General features: G+C 44.1%; 1 protein-coding gene and 1 pseudogene across 2 annotated transcripts in view; one reads left to right on the forward strand and one right to left on the reverse strand.

Annotated features, from left to right (window-relative positions):
* LOC146549721 (CMP-N-acetylneuraminate-beta-galactosamide-alpha-2,3-sialyltransferase 1-like) overlaps window positions 1-839 on the reverse strand; it is a 3,687-nt gene extending 2,848 nt beyond the window's left edge. Inside the window, exons 1-3 of one of the 2 annotated variants that reach the window (XM_085261916.1) lie at window positions 746-839; window positions 276-537; window positions 1-185 (exon numbers count right to left, since the gene is read on the reverse strand). The exon at window positions 1-185 is cut by the window's left edge and continues 12 nt beyond it. In XM_085261916.1, the coding sequence (XP_085118042.1) occupies window positions 1-185; window positions 276-530 (440 nt within the window). In that variant the 5' untranslated portion in view covers window positions 531-537; window positions 746-839. The remainder of the gene's footprint in view (window positions 186-275; window positions 538-745) is intronic. The other variant, XM_085261917.1, reaches the window with a different exon arrangement.
* A 16,581-nt stretch (window positions 840-17,420) lies between these two features.
* On the forward strand, window positions 17,421-19,168 carry LOC146549722 (uncharacterized; annotated as a pseudogene).
* Window positions 19,169-22,774: the final 3,606 nt, after the last annotated feature.

Genomic DNA, 22,774 nt, shown 5'->3' on the forward strand with positions numbered 1-22,774 from the left:
TCATGTAAATCTATCAGCGGTCCATAATGCGATCTCCTTAAATTACCAGAATTACCCACCACAGCACAAGTCCTGCAGTGGTCATATTTGGGTTGTATAACATCTGGATTCTGTGGGAAGATCTGAAACAAGTTGGCCACTGTTGTTTCATAAACTCTGAAGCTACGGCTTTCAGCCTGCAAATCCTGTCAGACATTTCAAATAAACTTTGTTGTTAGACCAAATGAGCTGAGGGGGGGGTGTAAAAATGTCATCCTTTCCTGGTGACTACTTACCTTCCACCAGTTGAATTCATTCTGTGAGAGGTTTAAGTTTGCAGTCAAAAATGGTTGAACACTTCTATTCGATCGATCCAGAAGCAACTGCTTATCCTCTGATAAACATTTTATGCAAGCACACAGCTTTTGGTCCACAGCATAATGAGTCAATTGGTAGCCCGTTTTGACATACACACCAATACCAGTGAAAAACAGCAGGAAAACCAGCACCTTTAATTTTGAAATCATTCTAGATGTTTGACTGGGAAACATTAACAATCTGCAGACAGAGTGTGTGGTGATATAATCAGCAAAGTATAACAAGTTATAGTTTAGAAAGTCATCATATATAAAGCAACATTACAACACACTTAGCCATGTCTCATTTCTATTCACTTATAAGATAATAAAAAAAATAACATCAGCGAAGATTAAGCTGTTTTTACCGCATCATCTGGTAAAATATGATACTTTTATAAATGACTTACCCGATCTACGAGGAAATTGCTTTCTGGTTCAGTTTCATATAATACACGTACAAACGATGCGTAGACTCTATCGGTGAGAGCTTTTTCACCGTTTCACTCACAGGTAACAAGCGTGACATACTCGTTTGCTACCAGGGAACGTGATACCGTCATCTCTGACAAAGGTGTGGAGAGGCGTGGTTTGCGCAGAGTTCCTCACATACCCATGTTCGAGTTTGGAAACCACCCATTTCGAAATCAGTCACACCGGGACAAAGCTGGTTTATTGCCTCATAGACTACAGATTACACAATTTAAGAAAACACATTTTCTCTGTGGATCCTTTGGTTTCCATACCATCGTTAAAGTGTGAGTAACCCTCGGATGAGCTATATTTAAATCATTTTTATTGAACAACGGGAGGGCTGTTAGTTCCGCTCTCTGTCACTTATTAATGTGGACATACCCCGATTATGATCTTCCCTGATTATGAATCTTTTCCTTATAAATGTGACTTACACAGTAAGCCACCAAGTTTCTGTATAGATAGAAGTAGCATGTTTGTTAAGGGAGGACAATAATCTAGCAATATTTAAATAGCTTTACAGAGCTCAGGTGATGATATTACGTCTCATAAAGACATGATCCAAATTATTTTCTGGCGTTCATCAATTTTATTCCCAATTAGCAGTATAATTCAGTAGTGAGCAGTACTAGCAGTAGTGAGCATAGCTGGACTGGCCACGGGGCATACTGGGCATTTGCCTGGTGGGCAGATGGGGATTTTTCGTTTCGTTTTGCTTTGTTTTTTGTAAACAATGACAGGTGGTGGCCAGATTGGCCAGATGTTGGTAGATGTGGAAAAAGAACTCAGTTGTTTTCTATGGCGGAGCTTCCACAGTTTCAGTAACATTAGCAAGTGGTGGAGGCCAGCAGGTGGATCAGGGATAAGGGAGGCAGGAGGAGGAGAGACATGAGGCGCGGCCGGTCCGAGGGGCAGGTGAGAAGTTGGTCTGAGTGGGTCAGATATAAACCAAGTTTAGTTGTAGTTTATTTTCACATTTTTATTTCCTCCCAGTTAAAATAACTCGTACTGCGTATAGCATGACGGATTTTTTTATACTGCTAGACGGGTGCTATGATATTACTGATAGTGAACTTTATTTTATTCACAATTAGTTATTAGAGTTGCCAACTGTTCTGTAAAAACGGAATCATCATGTATTGAGAGAAAATATTAATATTACTTCTCTCATTCTCTCCCCCCTCCCTCTCCTGTTGATACTTCAATCATGAAACTGATAAATGATCAGCTGATCGGCTTTTCTCTCTAATTTGTTTATTGCCCACTTTGCCCAGAAAGAGGAAACCAGCGGGTAAACAACAGCAGCACATTTAAGCTTGATAAGCTGTTGTTAGAATGTATTTAATATTAATTTCTAGTATCAGCTGATGTTTGCTGGAGCCAAAGCCTTAAAAGCTGCTGGTCATGATATTGTTTGAGAGAGTGATATTATACCCCTCTTGTCAAACTGACAGGTCATGAATTATTCATGAGCTCCGGAAGTAATTACTTCCGGAGTAGGAAGTAATTAAGGAAGTAATAAAAATATGATATTCCTAAAAATATGATATTCCTAAAAATATATTCCTAAAAATATAATTGATTATTTAGAAAGTTTCTTATATATCAAAATAGCATTCTTTTATTTCTTTAAGCAATTTAAAAAAAATTAATTTTTTTATGCTCAAAAAACGCCATCTGGTGGCGGGTCAGTGTGTGTGTGTGCGCGCGCCCGCGCGCGCCCGAGGCTGTGTGACGGACATTTCATGGCTGGTCTTGCATAATCGTGAGTTATTATGTCATATGGTGATAAGTACATAGTTTTGCAAGAGGCATACAAGCACTGTGGAAAAAGTAATCATAAAACTGTTTTTGTGAACACCCTACGTTATGCTTTAAGAAATGTGATACATGTAATGTGATCATCAAAGAACATGATTTTTAAAAAAAAAAAACTTTTATTCTTATGCTTTTAAAGTATGTCAGATTATCTTAAAACACTTATTTGTATGTTATAATGTTTTTCTTACACCATGTGTAATTTTTATAGACACCTTGTTCATTGTATCAATGTGTAATTATGTATCTTTGATAAATAAATAAAATATTTATTCTTGTATTTGTGTACTTTCTGGTAATTCAATAAAAAATTAGTCACATATCGCTCTGATAAACACAGATGGCTGAAAGAAATGTTTGATGGAACAAAGGAAACAAGTGTCTTGCTGCTAAACTTTTAAGTCACCATGGTTTAAATGAGAAAGTCTGTATGTAAAACATGAAAAACTCTATATCAGTGATATCTACAAAGGTGTACTCATTTCTTTGTTATGGTACTTTACTGTTCCAATGAAACAAGTACAGAAGACTGCATCTGGATCTGAGGGCAGCAGTGTTATGGTGAAATTTAACTTGTTCTTTTGTGTAATTGCACATGGCCCAGCAAAGGACCCCTTAGTAAGCTGTACAGCATAAGTTTTCAATTCACTTTTGTCAGAAAACTTCATAGCATGAGAAGTTACAGCACAGTTTCTCCAAACGTGTGGTTCTTTTTCAGCCAGCGTGCTTTTAGAGCATCTACATTAGCTCATGTAGTAAAAGTACAATCAGTAAGTGTACTTTAACATTTGAGATTCCGAGTCACTCTTGCTTAGATCATGTGAACTATATCATGAACCTTTTTTTGTATAATGCATCAAACCTGTTCAAATCAGTTTATTTTCAATTTATTTTAACTAATCTAGAGACAAGCAACTCCTTTTTAGCTTCTGTTATGCTTTTACCTCTCACGTGTTAAACTAGATGTTAGTGTTCTCAGAGTTAACATGTCTCATGTTGCCATGTTGTATTTCTAATACCCAGCCTCAGTGTTCGCCCTGTTGACCCTCAAATCCAAACACCAATGATCTAGATATTCACAAAATTCATAAGGAGATTCTTAAGGTCTTAAGTTTTGTTGTTTTTATGTTTTACATAAAAAAAACTTCACATTTTTTATATTTTTAAACGAAAGTGACATGCAAGGATATTTTTCTTTAGTGATGTTGCTTCAGCAATCTCAAATACTAATTATTCTGGGAATTTTTATGGTCAAACTATGTGATTTTCCAAATGTGTGTGTGTGGAGTAAAATGACCTTCTTCTCATGATGCTGTCACCGTGAATCATTCAGGATTAACAACACAAATTGTATCGATAGCAGAAACAGTCTTATAACTTATAATTCTCAGACGTTACCGCTAGTTTTACAAACGCAGTCTTCTTCAGCTCTGTTTATGTAGCTTTTATGAAACTGATTTTCCATAGTACAAGTAGAATTTAATTTTTCTTTGCTCTCCAGTATAAATGCAATAATTTGCAGGCTTTTTACTGAAACTCTCACAATGCAACACTCAATGCTCAGAGCTTCATATATCAACAGCTCTGAAAATATCTTCTTTTTTTAAAGTAATGTAGGACAGGATCTCTCACTCTCTGTCTCAAAAAACCCAACTAAACTGGCAATCACCACTAAACAAATGGAAGTAGTTTATGGCTTTTTTATCAGCTGCATTTCTTTCATTTATGTATTGATCACATTGTTTATTGGTAATGCTTTTAGGTCACTGTTTTAGCATGTCTGCCTCACACCCCATTTAAACAGTTTGACAGACAGTGGGGTCTGGTAAGGAAGTTGGGGGAAAGACAAAAGGTGTGAAAACAGCTGTGTACTGCCTTCTTTCCTGTAGGAGGTATTTAACTGAGAGCCATGCTCAGTGAGAGACTCTGCTCACCCTCTGCCCCAGCAATGGCAGTCCCTCACCAAGCTCGATTTCTGTTCTTTGTCTTGATTAAAGAATGTTAGCTACCGCTCATCGCTTGTCTGCAGGCTTTATTAAATGGAAAACTTCCACAACAACCTCTAAACAGTGGTTTATGGCTTTTTGTCACCTGCAACACCATGTAACACTTGGATGTTAGATTCTTTTACCAGTCAGTGTTGTTAGCCCCAACCCCCAGGCTCCAGGTGTCTGAGCTCTAACCCTGGCTGCCAAATGTCCCCCTGAGGCCTTTGTGCTTTTTACCACCAGACTAAGTTTGTAGTCCTATCTACTAATATTATTTTATTTTTTATTATAGCACAAGGTTCAGTTAGGTTACTACTTTGACTTCCTCAATTTGAGCACATTTCTGACCCGATACTTTATCAAACTTTTACTCGAGTGTTTTTGACACTAGCAGCTGTACTTCTACTTAAGTAAAAATTGCCTGCAATTTTGCCACCTCAGTTGCCACTTTTCTGGAGTTTGTACAGTTTTTATATTGAAACGTTCAATATTTTACGTGTTATCCTTGATCACAGTTCTAAACAAGTTAACTTTCTTCACTTCAAAGTAACCCAAAAAAGAAACTATATGTCCAGTTCTCTTTACTCCAAACCTGGTTTAAGGCTATGCTGTTGTTGTGATATGGCCATACAAATAGGGATGGGTATTGATAAGATTTTAACGATTCCGATTCCATTTTCGATTCTGTTTAACGATTCGATTCCTTATCAATTCTCTTATCGATTCTTTTTTTAAAAAAAAGGAGAACACTAAAGTCGATTAGCTTAGAACTTTGTTTTATATCTTCTCTTTGAACAAGATAGAAATTTAGGAGTAACATGGCCTTACAAACCCAACAGTGAGATCTTAAGAGATTCACAGCCTACGGCTCTTCAATGGGGTGTCACAGGGTCCCCAGGAAAAAAAATGTATATGTAAAATAATAAAATAAATATTCTCCTGTAGCAATAACAAAGTTTAACATAAATTATTCTGTAGCAATTACACAAGAATATCCAGTAATGTCCCTGCCTACAATTAAACATATTCACTTACCAAAGTGAAATCGGGGGCATCTGCTGTGGCAAATGGGTGCAAGCCTTTGACCACAAACTTAGACACTGCTGGGTGACATTCGTCTATCCTGGCCTGAAAGGAGACGCTACCGGTAGACTGCAGCGAGAACTGCCAGCATCTGAGCCAGCCAGACTCTGTCTCTCTCATCATGGTTATCTAAATGCAACGCACAGTAATAGCAGGTTTTGTAATAAGGTAAATCGCGCTAACATAATATGCAATGCTAATTGATTAGTTACCTGCAGTATTAACGGGAGAGGACGTGGAAACGCTACCGCTGCTGCTGGGTTGAGCTTCGCTAGTCCGGAGCGGATCAAAAACACGACATTCGTTGAAAGCAATCGCGTGTTTTTTGAGCAAATGCTTTTGCATATTCGTAGTGTTTCCTCCCTTTGATGAAATCTCTACTTTGCAAGTATTGCACGTTGCCCTGTTGTCATCCTTTCTCATAAAGTGTAACCAAACTTTTGAGCGTTTGTGCCGCTCAGGCGCCGTGTTTCCTACTGGGTAAAAGACGCTACTCAACGTGATGACGTCATTCGGGGCGACTGGAATCGATAAGGGAATCGTTTTTAAAAGTGGCAAACGATTCCAAGGAATTGAAACAGTGGGAACCAGTTCTCAACAAGAACCGGTTTTCGATACCCATCCCTACATACAAATAATATTAAGTGTAATTAATCTTAAAAAAAAAAGGCTGCTTCATGGCTACCTGTTCAGAGAATTTGCAGACTTTTATGGAAACTGTCACAATGTAACACTCTCACTGTATGAGAATATAATAATATAATAATAATTTTTTTTAAAATGCATATAAATCGAATTAAAGTTTTCCCCCAAGGCATGCAGCATGTGTTTGTGGCCATACTGAACGTTACAAAAGCACAAGTTTAACTAAACAATTTTAATATGGTTTAATACATTTTTAAACACATGAGCACGGAGCCCGAGAGAGCACGGTCCGGAGACACGGGCGCGCCCCCGCGCGCCCAGACACACAGCCTCGGGCGCGCGGGCGCGCGCACACACACACTGACCCGCCACCAGATGGCGTTTTTTGAGCATAAAAAAATTAATTTTTTTTAAATTGCTTAAAGAAATAAAAGAATGCTATTTTGATATATAAGAAACTTTCTAAATAATCAATTATATTTTTAGGAATATCATATTTTTATGAATATCATATTTTTATGAATATCATATTTTTATTACTTCCTTAATTACTTCCGGAGCTCATGAATAATTCATGACCTGTCAGTTTGACAAGAGGGGTATAATATCACTCTCTTGTTTGGATATCTGGAGAGAGGGAAACATGAAGATGAATCCAGGAGATGTCCTTACTGAATCATCAGAGCTGAACAGGTGACGGAGAAACAGGTTTACCTTTTAGGTGACACGAATGAGTTGAAGGGAAGTTATGAACTGTTTCTGAGAGACAAATAACACAAAGATCCTTTTCTAAGTAGCTGGCAGCTGGTAACTGTGCAGGGGCGGGTCAAACAAAGTTTTGCCAGGGGGGCCAGGTAGGGCATTAATAGGGAAAGGGGGGCAGAAAATATATTTTTCTTTCTTATTCTCATTTAAACTGTTTGGCTTTTAATAAATCATTATCTGAATCTTACAACCAAAGTCATGTTATGTCACTTTTTAAAGGTTGCCATGTTAGAAAAAATATTTTGCCCTGCCATGCTGTTTATTGATGTGGTAAATGAATAGTTTATGAAAATATCACTAAATCTGTCATTTATTATTTTTAATATTCAGTAATGGTCATGTCTCACCTTTAGTCTTTTCTGTCAAAGGCTACGTTCACTCTGCAGGTCTTAATGCTCAATTCCGATTTTTTGATCAAATCCGATTTTTTTGTCTGCTTGTTCACACTACAAATAAAATGTGACGGCAAAGGCGCTCTAGTGTGAACGCTCAAAGCGGCCCGCATGCGCAAAAGAAGACATCACATACAACGCGCTCTGTTTAGACCCAGAGCAAACAATATTGTTTGACTGATGGCCCTTAATAAAGACTTCGGACTTTACGTTTCCCAATTTTTGCTTTAACTTATTTTGTTATTTACATAATAATGTAAATAACCTAATAATTATCCTTATTGCTGTTTTAGAGGAGCGGTGCTTCAAATGATAGTTGCACATTTCTGTCAGAATCTGCAGATTATGCAGTCCAAATAAAATGTTAACGTTTCTCCAACGTTGTCTTCCCAGCAGTTTCACCGGATGGCCAGGAAGCGTTCGCGATGTCTTATCAGGCGATTCTCTGGCGCTGATAATTGGTGTCTGTCTTGTGTCAGTGATGTAAAAGACGGATTTAATGCGACTTGACCATTCACACAGCAGTCGCTTTCTGGAACATCGGATATGTATCTGATTCAGTACCACATACGAAAGTGACCCAGATCGGATTTGAAAATATTGGATTTGTGCCGTTCACACTGTCATACCATGATCGGATATGGGTCGCATAGGGTCAAAAAAAGTCGGATTTGCAGTGTGAACGTAGCCTTAATGTCAGGTTTCCACCATGTGTTGTAGATAGTTTAGGAGGTTAACTCGACCAAGCAGTCTTTTGGTTTCTGCTAAGTACGATTTAGAATACCAGAATATGGAGGATGGTGTAGGTTTATTAGACTTGTGCATATATACCAACAAGACAGTGTACATCATTGTCACAACAACGTTTGTTTTCATTCAAAGGCTTTATGGTTTTTCCTATAATGCCTGGTGGGCCGATCTCTAGTCAAAATGCCCGGGTCAATTTTTTGTCCCAGTCCAGCCCTGGCAGTGAGTAATTATCATTACTATAATTAATAGCCAAATTTACTGGATTTGAGTTTCCTGGGCAAAATTCTTCTTTTGGGCTCTTCATCGGATGCATATGAAATAATAATAAAATACAAGTTAATTTAGCAATATCTAACACATCTATGTGGACACAGATGTCACCTTAATGTATTTTAGACCATTTCAAATAGCTTCAGTAAAAATTAATGTTTCATACAGTGATTGCCTCTTTCTCTCAGTATGGCAAACAAAAAAGGTCAGAATTATAACTAAATAAATAAAATTTATAATACGGTCAGTGCTACTTTTTTCTCTTGTTTTGGACTGGGCTCAGACTATCTGAACACTACAATGACTCACTATCTCATTCCAAGATCCAAATTTGTATGGCAAGGTGGCTGGTGCTTTGTGGTTCCCATGCTGAGTTAATTGTAGAACTTTGTATCACTGTGTCAGCATCTTGTGAATCTGAAGGAGCTGTTGCTACCAGCAGAGCAGCACCCAGGCAAACATCATAACAACACCAGTAGCATTCCCAGTAGATCGATCTGTTTTGGAGAGAAGAAAACTAAGCCCCTAGAGTAAACAAATAGATTTAAAAGCCATGGAGCTTGACGGTCTGATGCCTCCTGTACCTGAGTCCATGGGTCCCTTAACACATATGCATGAGCAATGGGCCAGTCAGACTGCACTGGTACGCATGGATTTTGTAACACTGAAGATTTCATCAGTGCGTTAGTCTTCTGTCATGCTTTCAAGTCAGTTGTCTTACATGAGAATTCTTTTTTTAATCTCTCTTTAGATGTCAGTGTTCTGCCACCAAGTCATTTAAAAGTACTGCTATGGTATCATGATCAATGGGGCTGGAGCCAGTGCTTTAAATTACTGATTACATTCTGGATTAGGCTTTGGCTGATTTATAGTAAAAAAAAAAATCTAATTTTATTTCTTTAATTTTCTTTTAGGTTTTAAGTTACTGTCTTTTTATGTTCTCTGAGGTCTTTACAGTTTGCTGTTTAAATTTGACTTTATTATGTGTGAGTTTTTTTGTATTTTCTGAAATTACCAGTTTTCGCTCTTTAATATCTTGTGTTTTCCTTTTGTAAAGTTCACCCATGTTTAGTACATCAGATGTGGTTATAATTCATTTCCTGTTTTGTTTTATTGGTAAGTTGTCTCCTGTGTCTTGGGTCCTGTTTACCTTCCCCTGCCTTTTGAGTTTTTGCTTTAAGCAATCAGGCTCTGAGGATGATGGTACCCTGTTTTCACCACAGAGAAAGAAATCAGTCAGATTAAGTGGCTAATTCTTTTTTCTTGTGGATTTCTGCATGATTTTCTGAAAGACTATTGAATTCACATTCTCACTGCTACTGGCCAGCCCTTTGTTCCTGCGGCACCCGGTCAGCTCCTATTAAAAAGGGTTCTTTTAGATTCTTAGGGCCAAAAAGACACAAGGCTCAAAGTGGTCAAACTCAAAAAATGATCTTTATTTTACATATCTGGATATGGAGACCTTTCTCATAACACACAACCCAAGGTCTGAAGCACAAAACAGGAAGGCTAGTCATTTATATAGACGTCACACACACTTTAAGTTTCGATCAAACACTCTGCTTAGTTTCACTTTTCGCCTGCAAAAGCATGCTCTGCAAAAGCATGTAATTTCCTGTCAGTCCTGTCGGCACAAACTGTACTAAGAGTTGGCCCTCTCTTAGATGATTTTACATATGAACCAGGGTCAGGACACTGTTCCAACTTGCCGTTTTTCACATTCAGAAACATACATTCACATAAGACGAGATAATCTGCTTCAGATGCATTCTTACTGCCCAAAATGTTCTAAGTAATTGAGGAAAGCAGGAGGAAGATTACAAGACCACTCAAAAGCTGGGAATTCAGCACTCTTACCATGAACAATTCTCACACCAGCGCATTTGTTAATGGAAGTTTAAAGATCATTTAATGCCCAATTTTACTGTGTCTGGTATTTGTAATCTCACACGCAACTCGGTTGAGTATTGTCTAAAGCTCAGAGCTACAGTGAATATGTTAAAAAGGCTTAATTAATGACCACAAAATCAAAATGAGCACATAAAACCAGTAAATGAGACCATGAATACAGAGATGGGTGCTCTACACCAAGTGTGCCAGAATGAAATATTCATAGTTGACAGTGGGGATGAATAGCAAATAGGAGATATATATACAAACACGATACAAACATATGAACAAAAATAAGAGAAAGCCACACATTAGAGGACAACTTGCAAAGTGCTTGAAAGTAGTGCAAAAAAAAGACTTTGGTCTGAATAGAGTCCGTGTGTGAGTGGCCTAAATAAGGGGGTTACTCAGACCGTGGCTATATCTGCCATAATGGGCATCATGCAAAACACACAAATTCGCTACAGTAGAGACACTCTGGTTTCTATTGGTCTACAATACACAAACATTTCACCATGTTTAACTCCGGACCCAACCTGGCCAAAGGAGATCCTAAGAGAGAACAAAGGACGCGACCCTAAGCGACGGCCTCGAGGGAAACGAACCGGCATCAGGAACAGGCTATGGGCTCGCGCGCACAGCGCACCCATGCCCAGTATCCTGCTAGCCAATGTTCAATCCATCGAGAACAAGCTTGATGACCTCAGAGCCAGAACTAAGTTGCAGAGAGACATTCGGGACTGCAACCTCCTCTGCTTCGCCGAGACTTGGCTGAACCCAGCGATACCAGACCGCACCGTGCAGCCGGCGGGGTTCTTTTCGGTTTACCGCATGGACAGGACAATGGAGTCGGGGAAGAAAAGAGGTGGTGGAGTGTGTTTGATGGTGAACAACAGATGGTGCGACAGCACAAACATCTCACACGCTCTTGCTCACCCATTCTGGAACTTTTGATCGTTAAATGTTGCCCTTTCTATCTCCCTCGGGAATTCACTGCGGTCATTGCCTGCACTGTTTACATTCCGCCTCACGCGGACTCGGATACTGCCTTATGTGAGCTGCATGAGGCTCTCACACATCAACAAACACTTCGTCAATGATGAATGCCGACGCTTCACTGGCTGATGAGCTGAACACGTTTTACGCTCGCTTCGACACCGCGGCAATTAAAACAACAAACGGCTGCGCACACTCGGAGTGCACCAGTGAAGACAATGCATTCTCATCACAGAGCATGCCGTGAGGAACACCTTCAGGCAGCAGGACCAGATGCAACCCCTGGCCGGGTTCTGAGAGCCTGCGCTGACCAGCTAGCACCGGTGTTCACGGAGATCTTCAACCTCTCCCTGGCTCTCCCTCCCACGTGCTTCAAACAGTCCATCATTGTCCCTGTTCCAAAGAAACAGCAGCCCGCTTGCCACAATGACTACCGTCCAGTAGCACTGACTTCAATTGTGATGAAGTGTTTTGAAAGACTGATGAAAGATCAAATCACTTCTTCACTTCCTGCCACCATCGACTCACTTCAATTTGCTTACTGGACCAATCGTTCCACAGACGATGCCATATCTCACCTGCTCCACACATCCCTGAGTCACCTGGACACTGGCAGAGGCAATTATTGTCATGAATCGCTGTGCGGTGGGAAGGAGTTGGACCCAAAAGGCAGGCACTCAGGCACAAAGTTTAAACACAAAGAACTAGTGATGTGTCCTGTGTGTCGAAGCTTCGAATCGTGCGTCGGGTAATCGCGGGGGCGTTTTTCTGAAGCGCGTATCGAGGCTTGCTTTGATTACGTAGGCAGTGACGTTCGAGGCCTCGCGGGCAGTCCGTACCACGTGACTGATTCAGGGACTGGTTCACCGGTTCGCGCCAGATTCGAAATAACATGGGCAGGAAAACAGCTGATTCCCCATCACACCGTGTTGTGGAATTGGATTACGTACGTGCTACATAGTTACTTGTGCATTTCTTCTTCGATGGAACCAGCAAGGAAGAGATGTTTTTTTTTTTTTTTAATTTTGTCTCTCCTAATAAAGTATGCACACAGTAATAAATATCACAAATGATAAACACCAAAATATAAATAAACAACACTACACATCCTATAATCTGATTTCTGTCTTTTAGTTTATTAAAAAGTGAAGCACCAAACACTAGTTTGTGTCATTATCCAGATGTACATAAGGTTTACACATCATTATAATCAAAGAGCCCGCTTCACTTGAATTGTCCACTTGATGGCGCAGTAGAGCAAATGAATCATCACAATGCTTCGAACCATGAGTCGACCAATTGGATGGAAAGCTTCAGTTCATCATGAGGCTTCATCTCACCATCACTACAAAGAACTCAGCTTTATTCGCTGGCAGGAGAAAGTCATACAAAGCAAACTAAACTGTAAACTCACAAACTAAACCCACAGAGAAACACAGGGAGATCCACACAGCATGAGGGACGACGCAACACTGACTCAGAGAAACACAGGGTTTAAATACACTGGGGAGTAACGAGGGGAATGAGACACAGAAGGAGGGCACAGCTGGGAGAAATCAGGACTGACGAGACAAGCAAAGCAGGACACATTCACATAAGACACGGACCTTCAAAGTAAAACAGGAAGGATCACACAGAGACGCGAACTTGACACAGTGGAGACAGCAACTAAGAAACACAGAGACATAAACCATAAGGCAGAGGACTTTAAGAACCGAGAGACACAGAGGGGAACTCAAACATGCAGACACAGACTTACACAGAACAGAGGGGACACAGAGAAACATGAAGGGCAAGGGATCGAAACTAGAAACCATCGAATAACTCACACACAAGTACAATAATACAAACATCACAAAAAACTAAAAACGCTGGGTCAGGAGACCCAGGACCGTGACAATTATGTTAGGATGCTCTTCGTGGACTACAGTTCAGCATTCAACACAATAATTCCCTCTAAGCTTTTCACCAAATTGACGGATCTAGGACTCAGCTCATCACTGTGTCAGTGGATCCTCAACTTCCTCACAGACAGACCCCAATCAGTGAGGGTGGGAAAACAAGTCTCCATCTCACTCAACACAGGGGTGCCTCAGGGCTGTGTTTTAAGCCCCCTGCTGTACTCACTGTACACTTATGACTGTGTAGCCACATCAGACACCACCTCCATTGTCAAGTTTGCTGACGACACTGTTGTTGTGGGCCTGATCTCCGACAATATCGAGACGGCCTACCTGGAGGAGATTAGGAACCTGGAGACCTGGTGCCAGGAGAATAACCTCCTCCTAAACGTCAGCAAGACTAAGAAGCTGATCGTGGACTTCACTACAAAGCAGCCGAGGAATTACAAGCCCCTCATCATCAGTGGCACGCCAGTGGAGAGAGTGGACAGTTTCCAATACCTGGGTGTCCACATCACTCAGGACCTGTCATGGTCCTGTCACATCAACACCCTGGTTAAGAAAGCCCGTCAGCGTCTCTTCTTCCTCAGAAGACTTAGAGACTTCCATCTGCCACTGAAGGTGCTCAAGAACTTTTACTCCTGCAAAATCGAGAGCATCCTGACGGGAAACATCTGCACCTGGTTTGGGAACAGCACCAAGCAGGACAGACGAGATCTGCAAAGAGTGGTGCGCTCAGCTGAACGCATCATTCAATCAGAGCTCCCTGACCTGCTGTCCATCTACACCAAGCGGTGCAAGACCAAAGCTAGGAAGATTATGATGGACCTCTCCCATCCCAACAATGGACTCTTCTCACTGTTGAGGTCCGGGAAGCGCTTCCGCTCCCTTAAGGCCAAAACAGAGAGAATGAGGAGGAGCTTCTTCCCCCAGGCTATTCGGGCCCTGAACCAGGTGTAGGACTGGACTCTCACATACACATCTCATCACTATAAGACTGGACTCTCACACACATCACATCACCACACGCACTCTGGTTTTTCTTCATGCACACTTCCTATAATTTATAATCTCTTTCTGCTATTTGCACATTTTTTTACTGTAAATTTCTAAGTTAAATCTGTAAATTTTGTATAACCTGTAAATTTGTAAATACTGTAAAACCACTGTCATTTAATGGCACTACATTGCACAGCTACAAGCATTTCACCTCATGTCATACTGTGTATGGTTGTGTGTGTGACAAATAAAATTTGAATTTGAATTTGAATTTGACTATAGGCGTGAGGGCTATGGGTCTTTAGTCATTGAGGCTGTGAGATCGATCCGCACTGCAGTAAACGCCAGGACCGCCTCCTACAACGCGGGTCTCGCCACTGGCGATATGAGCGCCTACAAAGCGGCCTCGTACGGCGTGCGGCGTGCGGTGAGAGATGCCAAACGCCGGTACCGGGAACGTGTGGAGTCCCGCTTCCACCAGGGGGACACACGGAGTATGTGGCACGGACTATGCACCATTACGGACTACAAAGCCAGGGACACTGCGCCGATCAACGCCGACTCTGCATTCACCAACGAGCTGAATCAGTTCTACGCCCGTTTCGAGGTTAGCCAGGCGGCTAATTCTATCTACCGCCTGACTACCGAGGACAGTGACGTCATCAGCGAGAGACCGGTGACCAGCATTGCGGAGCATGACGTCCGAGCGGCTTTGAGGAGAGTGAACACAAGGAAAGCGGCGGGGCCAGACGGCATCACCGGCCGTCTGCTGTGCTGACCAGCTAGCAGGTGTGTTCACTTACATCTTCAACGAGTCCCTGGCGAAGTCTGTGGTCCCCACATGCTTCAAAAGATCCACCATCATCCCTGTGCCCAAGAACAGCAAACCCTCATCCCTGAACGATTACCGGCCAGTTGCACTGACCTCGGTAGTAATGAAGGTGTTTGAGAGGCTGCTGAAGAACACCATCTCTTCCTCCATCCCAGACACCACAGATCCGCTGCAGTTCGCCTACAGATCCAACAGATCCACAGAGGATGCCATCGCCCACGTCCTACACACCACTCTCAGCCACGTGGACAAGAAACAGGGTAACTATGTGCGAATGCTGTTTGTTGATTACAGTTCAGCGTTTAACACAATAGTGCCCTGCAGACTGTTCACAAAGCTGAGGGATCTAGGACTTAACAGCCGTCTGTGTGCATGGGTGTTGGACTTCCTCACTGGCAGAACTCAGGTGGTGAGGGTGGGCAGGTGCTTCTCCAACAGCATCACGATCAACACAGGAGCACCTCAGGGATGTGTCCTCTCGCCACTGCTCCACTCCCTCTACACTTCAGACTGTGTGGCCACCCATGGCTCCAACACCATTGTGAAGTTTGCTGACGACACAGTGGTGTTGGGTGCCATCTCCAACAACGATGAGGCGGCCTACATGGATGAAGTGAAGAATCTGGCATCATGGTGCCAGGACAACCACCTCCAGCTGAACGTCGGCAAGACCAAGGAGCTGGTGGTGGACTTCAGAAGGGGTCAGCACAGAGACTACAAGCCCATTATCATCAATGGAGCTCCAGTGGAGAGGGTGCAGTCCTTCAAGTATCTTGGTGTTCACATCTCCTCAGACCTGACATGGGCTTCCCACATTCAGGTCCAGACCAAAAAGGCTAGGCAGCGCCTGTATCACCTACGACAACTGAGGAAGTTCAGGGTCTCTCCAAAGATCCTCAGGATTTTCTATACAGGCGCTGTGGAGAGCATCCTCACACAGAACATGACATCGTGGTTTGGGAACAGCTGTGTGAAGGACCAAAAAGCTCTCCAGAGAGTGATCCGTACAGCAGAACGCTGCTGCAGGATTGCTCTCCCCCCGCTTCAGGACACCTACACCAGGAGATGCCGGACTAGAGCAGCGCAGATACTGAAGGACCCGTCCCATCCTGGCAACAAACTTTTCCAATTTCTGCAATCTGGTAGAAGGTTCCGCATCATCTGGGCAAGGACAGAGAGACTCAAGAGGAGCTTCTATCCCCAAGCCATCCGTGCCCTAAACACACACACCGGCCCGCTCACATCATCTCACATCATCTATAATTGACTGAGGCAGGACTCTTCCAGACACTAAACCAAGGCACAATGTACATTTCAAATTCCTTTAATTTTAAACATGTTTATATTGTCTATTCATATTACAGTTTTTCTCGATTGCCTAAACACTATAACCAGGCTTCTAAACTAAAATTTCAAAACCGTAATGCTATTGTTCAAAAAGCTCACCCATTTCCCTGAACTATAAACACTATTCCCTGCTTTGACACATGACTCAAATTTGGTGAACTGTTACTGCAAAACTCTACACACAAATCCCTACATTTTACAGTGCTTACACCATGTAGTCATTTAGAAAGCACTAGCATGCAATAATGTTAACTTAAGTCAGCATAGCTTGAGCTCAATTAGCACACAATTAACCAGGTGGAAACACTAGGAGTCAAAATTTAGCACACACCAATCAGAACCTGCGATGGATAGATAAAAGGGCCAAAGTCAGCTCATTCAGGTTTGAAACAATGGATCCAAAGAGATGCAAAGGAAGAGGACGTGGTGGAGAAAGAGGATGTGTTGAAGGAGGAGGACGTGGTGGAGGAAGAGGACATGGTGAAAGAGGAGGACGTGGTGAAAGAGGAGGACGTGGTGGAAGAGGAGGAGGAGGTGGTCTAGGACAACAGGAAGGTGGTGGAGGAGGAGGAGGACGTGGTGGAGGAAGAGGACATGGTGAAAGAGGAGGACGTGGTGAAGGAGGAGGACATGGTGGAGGAAGAGGACATGGTGAAAGAGGAGGACGTGGTGGAAGAGGAGGAGGAGGTGGTCTAGGACAACAGGAAGGTGGTGAAGGAGGAGGACGTGGTGGAGGAAGAGGACATGGTGAAAGAGGAGGACGTGGTGAAGGAGGAGGACGTGGTGGAGGAAGAGGACATGGTGAAAGAGGAGGACGTGGTGGAAGAGGAGGAGGAGGTGGTCTAGGACAACAGGAAGGTGGTGGAGGAGGAGGGAGAGGTAGAGGAGGAGGAGGACGTGGTGAAGGAGGTGGAGGTGGAGAACGACGGCGACAAGGAAGGGGAAGAGCAAGGGCACGAAGACAGTCAGTCTCGGATGAAATTCGAGCCACTTTAGTTGACCATGTCCTTGTCCATGGGATGACTATGAGGGAGGCTGGGCAACGAGTACAACCAAATTTGAGTCGCTTCACTGTTGCCTCCATCATCAGAACCTTCAGGGAGGAAAACAGGTAGGTGTACTTGCAGTAAGACTGCTTTGTACAGTAACTTGTAAGTTACTGAACTTATGTGTCTTGAGTTTCAGTATGTTTCCATTATTTTCCTGTAAAATGAATGTGTGACAGTTCCAGTAATGAGTGCTTCTATTTTTGTAGGACACAGAGATGACCACCTGGTGGAGGCAGGTTAAGGCTTTTGTCGGAGGAGCAAGAGAGGGAACTTGTAAACATGGTAATTGCAAATAATGTAATCCGCCTGCGAGAGATTCAAAGGAGAGTGATTGAGGATGATCATCTTTTTCGAGGCATAAATGCCATCAGCCTCTCCACAATTGACCGCATCCTCCGAAAGAATCAATTCCGGATGAAACAGGCATACCGAGTCCCTTTCGAACAAAACTCTAACAGAGTGAAGAACCAACGTGTGGAATATGTTCAGGTATGAGTTTTGATACTGTATAAAGTATTGTGTACCATCACAGCATGGCAGTTTATGCTGCCATTTCAGCACTCTTGAACTGTGGTTCAGGGTACCGATTGACTCTACTGTGTTATGTGTTTTGCAGAGAATCTTTGAGATTGAAGGACGGCCTGTTCCCCATGAAATAATCTTTGTGGATGAGGCAGGTTTTAACCTGACCAAAAGAAGGAAAAGGGGGAGGAACATAATTGGCCATCGGGCTATTGTAAATGTCCCTGGTCAGCGTGGGGGGAATGTCACTATGTGCGCAGCCATCAGCCAACGAGGGGTACTCCACCACCATGCCGTACTAGGACCCTATAACACTATGCTTCTCCTTGCTTTTCTTGATGGTTTAAGACAACATATGTTCCAGCTGGACTACAGGGAACCAGCACAGCCAGAGCAGCCTCACTACGTTGTTGTGTGGGATAACGTCAGCTTCCATCGCGCTGCTCTGGTTCGTGACTGGTTTACCAATAACCCAAGGTTTTCTAATATCTTTCTGCCTGCATACTCTCCCTTTCTAAACCCGATAGAGGAGTTATTTTCGGCATGGCGGTGGAAAGTGTATGACCGAGAACCTTATGTCCGTGTTCACCTCCTTCAGGCCATGGAAGAGGCCTGCCTAGACATATCAGTAGATGCATGCCAGGGGTGGATCAGGCATGCAAGAGGATTTTACCCCCGCTGCCTGGCTGGGGCCAATATAGCCTGTGATGTGGATGAGATTCTCTGGCCTGACCCAGACCAAAGACAAGATGCTGAGGTGGGATAATGTTTCTGGTGTGTGTTGTACTGTATAGTACATGAATGACAATGTGCCACTGTACATACATTGGTTGCGTCTTTTGTGTTTATCATGTGACAAGGGTTTTGAAGGGGAGAACCATAAGCAACCTAATTGTTTTGGAACTATTGTTTTGAATTAATTGTACCAGTGTGCAAAACTCTGTTGTAGTGTGTGTGTTTTTGAGGGCTTGTGTTTGATGTCTGAGGGCAAAGTTTGGTTTTTCAGCAGGAGTGAATAGTTTTGGGTGTAGAGCTTCATTTTGACCTGGAAATAGGATGTTTGGGGAATTGAGTGAGAGGTTATGGATTTGTGTTTACTGTTGTGAGGATATGAGGCGTAGTTTCAAGAAATGTGTTATAGCAATCGAGAAAAACTGTAATGTACAGAATTCACCTGCCTGCTGCTACTACTGCACATTCACCCAATGTGTATATATATATATATATATATATATATATATATATATATATATATATATATATATATATATATATATCCATAGGTCCCTCATCCTATTTGATAGGATGAGGGACTGACATAAAGACAAGAAAGCTCCTTACCATGCATGGAGGGTTTCACCCCAAGTCCAGCACCCTGAGGCTATACGCTAAGCGGAAGGAAGGGGGCCGGGGACTGGTGAGTGTCAGCACCACAGTCCAGGATGAGACAACGAACATCCAAGAATACATTGGGAAGATGGCCCCAACTGACCGAGTGCTCAGTGAATACCTCAGGCAGCAGAAACCCAAGAAAGAGGAGGGAGACGAGGAACCATCATGGAAGGACAGGCCCCTGCACGGTATGTACCACCGGCAGATAGAGGAGGTGGCTGATATCCAGAAATCCTACCAGTGGCTGGACAAAGCTGGACTGAAAGACAGCACAGAGGCACTAATCATGGCAGCACAAGAACAAGCTCTGAGTACAAGATCCATAGAGGCTGGGGTCTATCACACCAGGCAAGACCCCAGGTGCAGGCTGTGTAAAGATGCCCCAGAGACAATCCAGCACATAACAGCAGGGTGCAAGATGCTAGCAGGCAAGGCATACATGGAACGCCATAACCAAGTGGCCGGCATAGTGTACAGGAACATCTGTGCCGAGTATAACCTGGAAGTCCCGAGGTCAAAATGGGAGATGCCCCCAAGGGTGGTGGAGAATGACCGAGCTAAGATCCTGTGGGACTTCCAGATACAGACGGACAAAATGGTGGTGGCTAACCAACCGGACATAGTGGTGGTAGACAAACAGAAGAAGACGGCCGTAGTGATCGATGTAGCGGTTCCCAATGACAGCAGCATCAGGAAGAAGGAACACGAGAAGCTGGAGAAATACCAAGGGCTCAGAGAAGAGCTCGAGAGGATGTGGAGGGTGAAGGTAACGGTGGTCCCCGTGGTAATCGGAGCACTAGGTGCGGTGACTCCCAAGCTAGGCGAGTGGCTCCAGCAGATCCCGGGAATAACATCAGAGATCTCTGTCCAGAAGAGCGCAGTCCTGGGAACAGCTAAGATACTGCGCAGGACCCTCAAGCTCCCAGGCCTCTGGTAGAGGACCCGAGCTTGAAGGATAAACCGCCCGCAGGGGCGTGCTGGGTGTTTGTTTTTTTTTTATATATATATATATATGTTCTTCCTATGTTCTTCCTCTACAGCCCCCCCCCCCCCCCCCCCAATTTTTGCACATGTCGAGGAGTGTGTCAGGCTACATTTCACTACGTGTTATACTTGTATAGCTATGCATGTGACAAATAAAGAACCTTGAACCTTGAACCTATTCCAGTCTTTTGGGGGATGGGAATAATGGTGGAGGCCTTCAGACAAGTGGGAATAGTGAAGGGAATACCATGTTTACATACATACATACATTAGGGACCAAGTGAACATTTTATCCTCCACTGATTTGTTAAAAGCAGGAAAAATGGGCAAGTGTAAGGATTTGAGTGTGTGTGATAAGGGCCAATGAATATGCTGGACAAGCAAGTCAGATCCATGAAGCCCCCAGCTCACACCTCACAGGACCTACTATCTATCTGTTACTAACATCTTTGTGTCAGATACTGTCATGATCCTGGGTCCTTTTGACCCAGCGTTTTGTGTTTTCTCTTCGCGATTTTGGTTCTGTTCTTCCTCTGGTTAGTGTTTACTCTGTTCTGCCCGTGTGTTCCTGTATCTAGTCCGCGTTCTTAGTTTGTGTCCTTTCATGTGTAAGTTCCTGTTTTATTGTGAAGGTCTGTGTCTTATGTGAGTGTTTTCAGTTTGCCTCCCTAGTCTCGTCATGTTAATTACTCCCAGCTGTGTCCCCACCTGTATGTATCCCCCTGTGTTCTCTGAGTGTATTTAAGTTGTGTCTTCTGTCATAGTAGTTGCTGGTTCGTCTGTGTTGTTTCCCCTCGGTCTCCCTGTATGTATTTCCCCGGACCTCCCTGCACCGTCATTCCTGGTTTGTGTTGTTAGTTTACCCAGTTTAGGTTTCGGTTTCATGTTCACACCCTGTTGCTGTTTGTACCCACTGCTGTAATTAAACACTCACCTGCACCAGAGCTGCCGCCTTTTGGATCCTCACTACAAATCCACACAGCTTGCCCCGCAAACCGTGACAGAACGAACCAGCCACCATGGACCCAGCGGCAGTAAATCCGTCCGAGGAGCTCCAGGACGACATCACATACAATGTGGAGATCCTTCTCAGCCTATGGCTGGAACATGCCCCGGAAGAGCTTCGCCGCGCAGCAGAAGACCGGCTGCAACGGCTCTTTTCCGGCCTGCCATGGCTATTGGACTCGCTTCCTCCGACCATGCAGGCTTTTCTCCGGCTCACACCGCACCTTCTCTCAGCCACTCCTGCCTCGCTGCCCGACTCGCCGGATGTGATCTTGCCCGGCCCGTCGGAGCCGTCTGCGGGGAGGAGACGCCAATCGCGCCGCAAGCGCGCCACCCCACAGCCGGACGTTCGGGCTTCTAAATCGCCGGCTGTGGTGAGTGAGGACTCTTTTTCATTTTCGGACTGCATGACTGTTCATTCAGGGGCTGCGTTTTGTGTGGCGGATATCAACGCGAGCTGCTTATCGCCTGTGCAGGTACCGGCAGCTAAGTTAGCTCCCCCGCAGCCACTCTCAGCTCAGTTTCCTGTGCTTCCTTCAGTTCAATCTCCGGTGCCACCCTCAGTTCAGTCTCCTGTGCCACCCTCAGTTCAGTCTCCTGTGCCACCCTCAGTTCAGTCTCCTGTGCCACCCTCAGTTCAGTTTCCAGAGCCTCCCTCAGTTCAGTTTCCAGAGCCTCCTGTAGCGCAGGCCCCAGTAGCTCCAGTGCCGCCTGTAGCGCAGGCCCCAGTAGCTCCAGTGCCGCCTGTAGCGCAGGCCCCAGTAGCTCCAGTGCCGCCTGTAGCGCAGGCCCCAGTAGCTCTGGCTCCTGTATCATCGGCTTCACTCGTTCACTCCGTGCAGGGAGAAAGTTTAATTTCACCTCAAGGTGCTTTTCCTGGTTCAGCCGCCATTGGCACTGTTTGCCGCTCCAGGGCTTCCCCAGAGGCTAGGTCCCAGTCCTCAGCTGATTCTGGACCCCTGGAGTTTAAGCAGCCACCTGGGAAGTGCCCCGTGTCAGTGCTGTCTGAGCAGGGCCAGTGCTCAGCACAGCACCCATTTCCTTCATGTCTGCCAGTGGACTCCATGCCTGCTGGCTTTGTGATGGCTTCTGCTGGAGGGTCCAAGGGGCCCGTCCAGCCTTCGTCTCGTGTCTCCGCTGGAGGATCCGAGGGACCGCTCCAGCCTTCGTCTCGTGTCTCCGCTGGAGGGTCCGACGGACCGCTCCGGTCTTTGTTTCCTGTTTCCGCTGGAGGGTCCAAGGGACCGCTCCGGCCTTTGTCTCCTGTTTCAGCTGGGGGGCCCGAGGAGCCCGTCCAGCAGCCTTCCTCGTCAGCTGGTGGTTCCGGAGAACCACAC

Source organism: Mchenga conophoros, linkage group LG22, assembly GCF_057382185.1.
Source record: "Mchenga conophoros isolate Kocher_MC1m ecotype Shallow Benthic linkage group LG22, M_conophoros_male_GT1.1, whole genome shotgun sequence".
In the NCBI taxonomy this organism is placed as follows: domain Eukaryota; kingdom Metazoa; phylum Chordata; class Actinopteri; order Cichliformes; family Cichlidae; genus Mchenga; species Mchenga conophoros.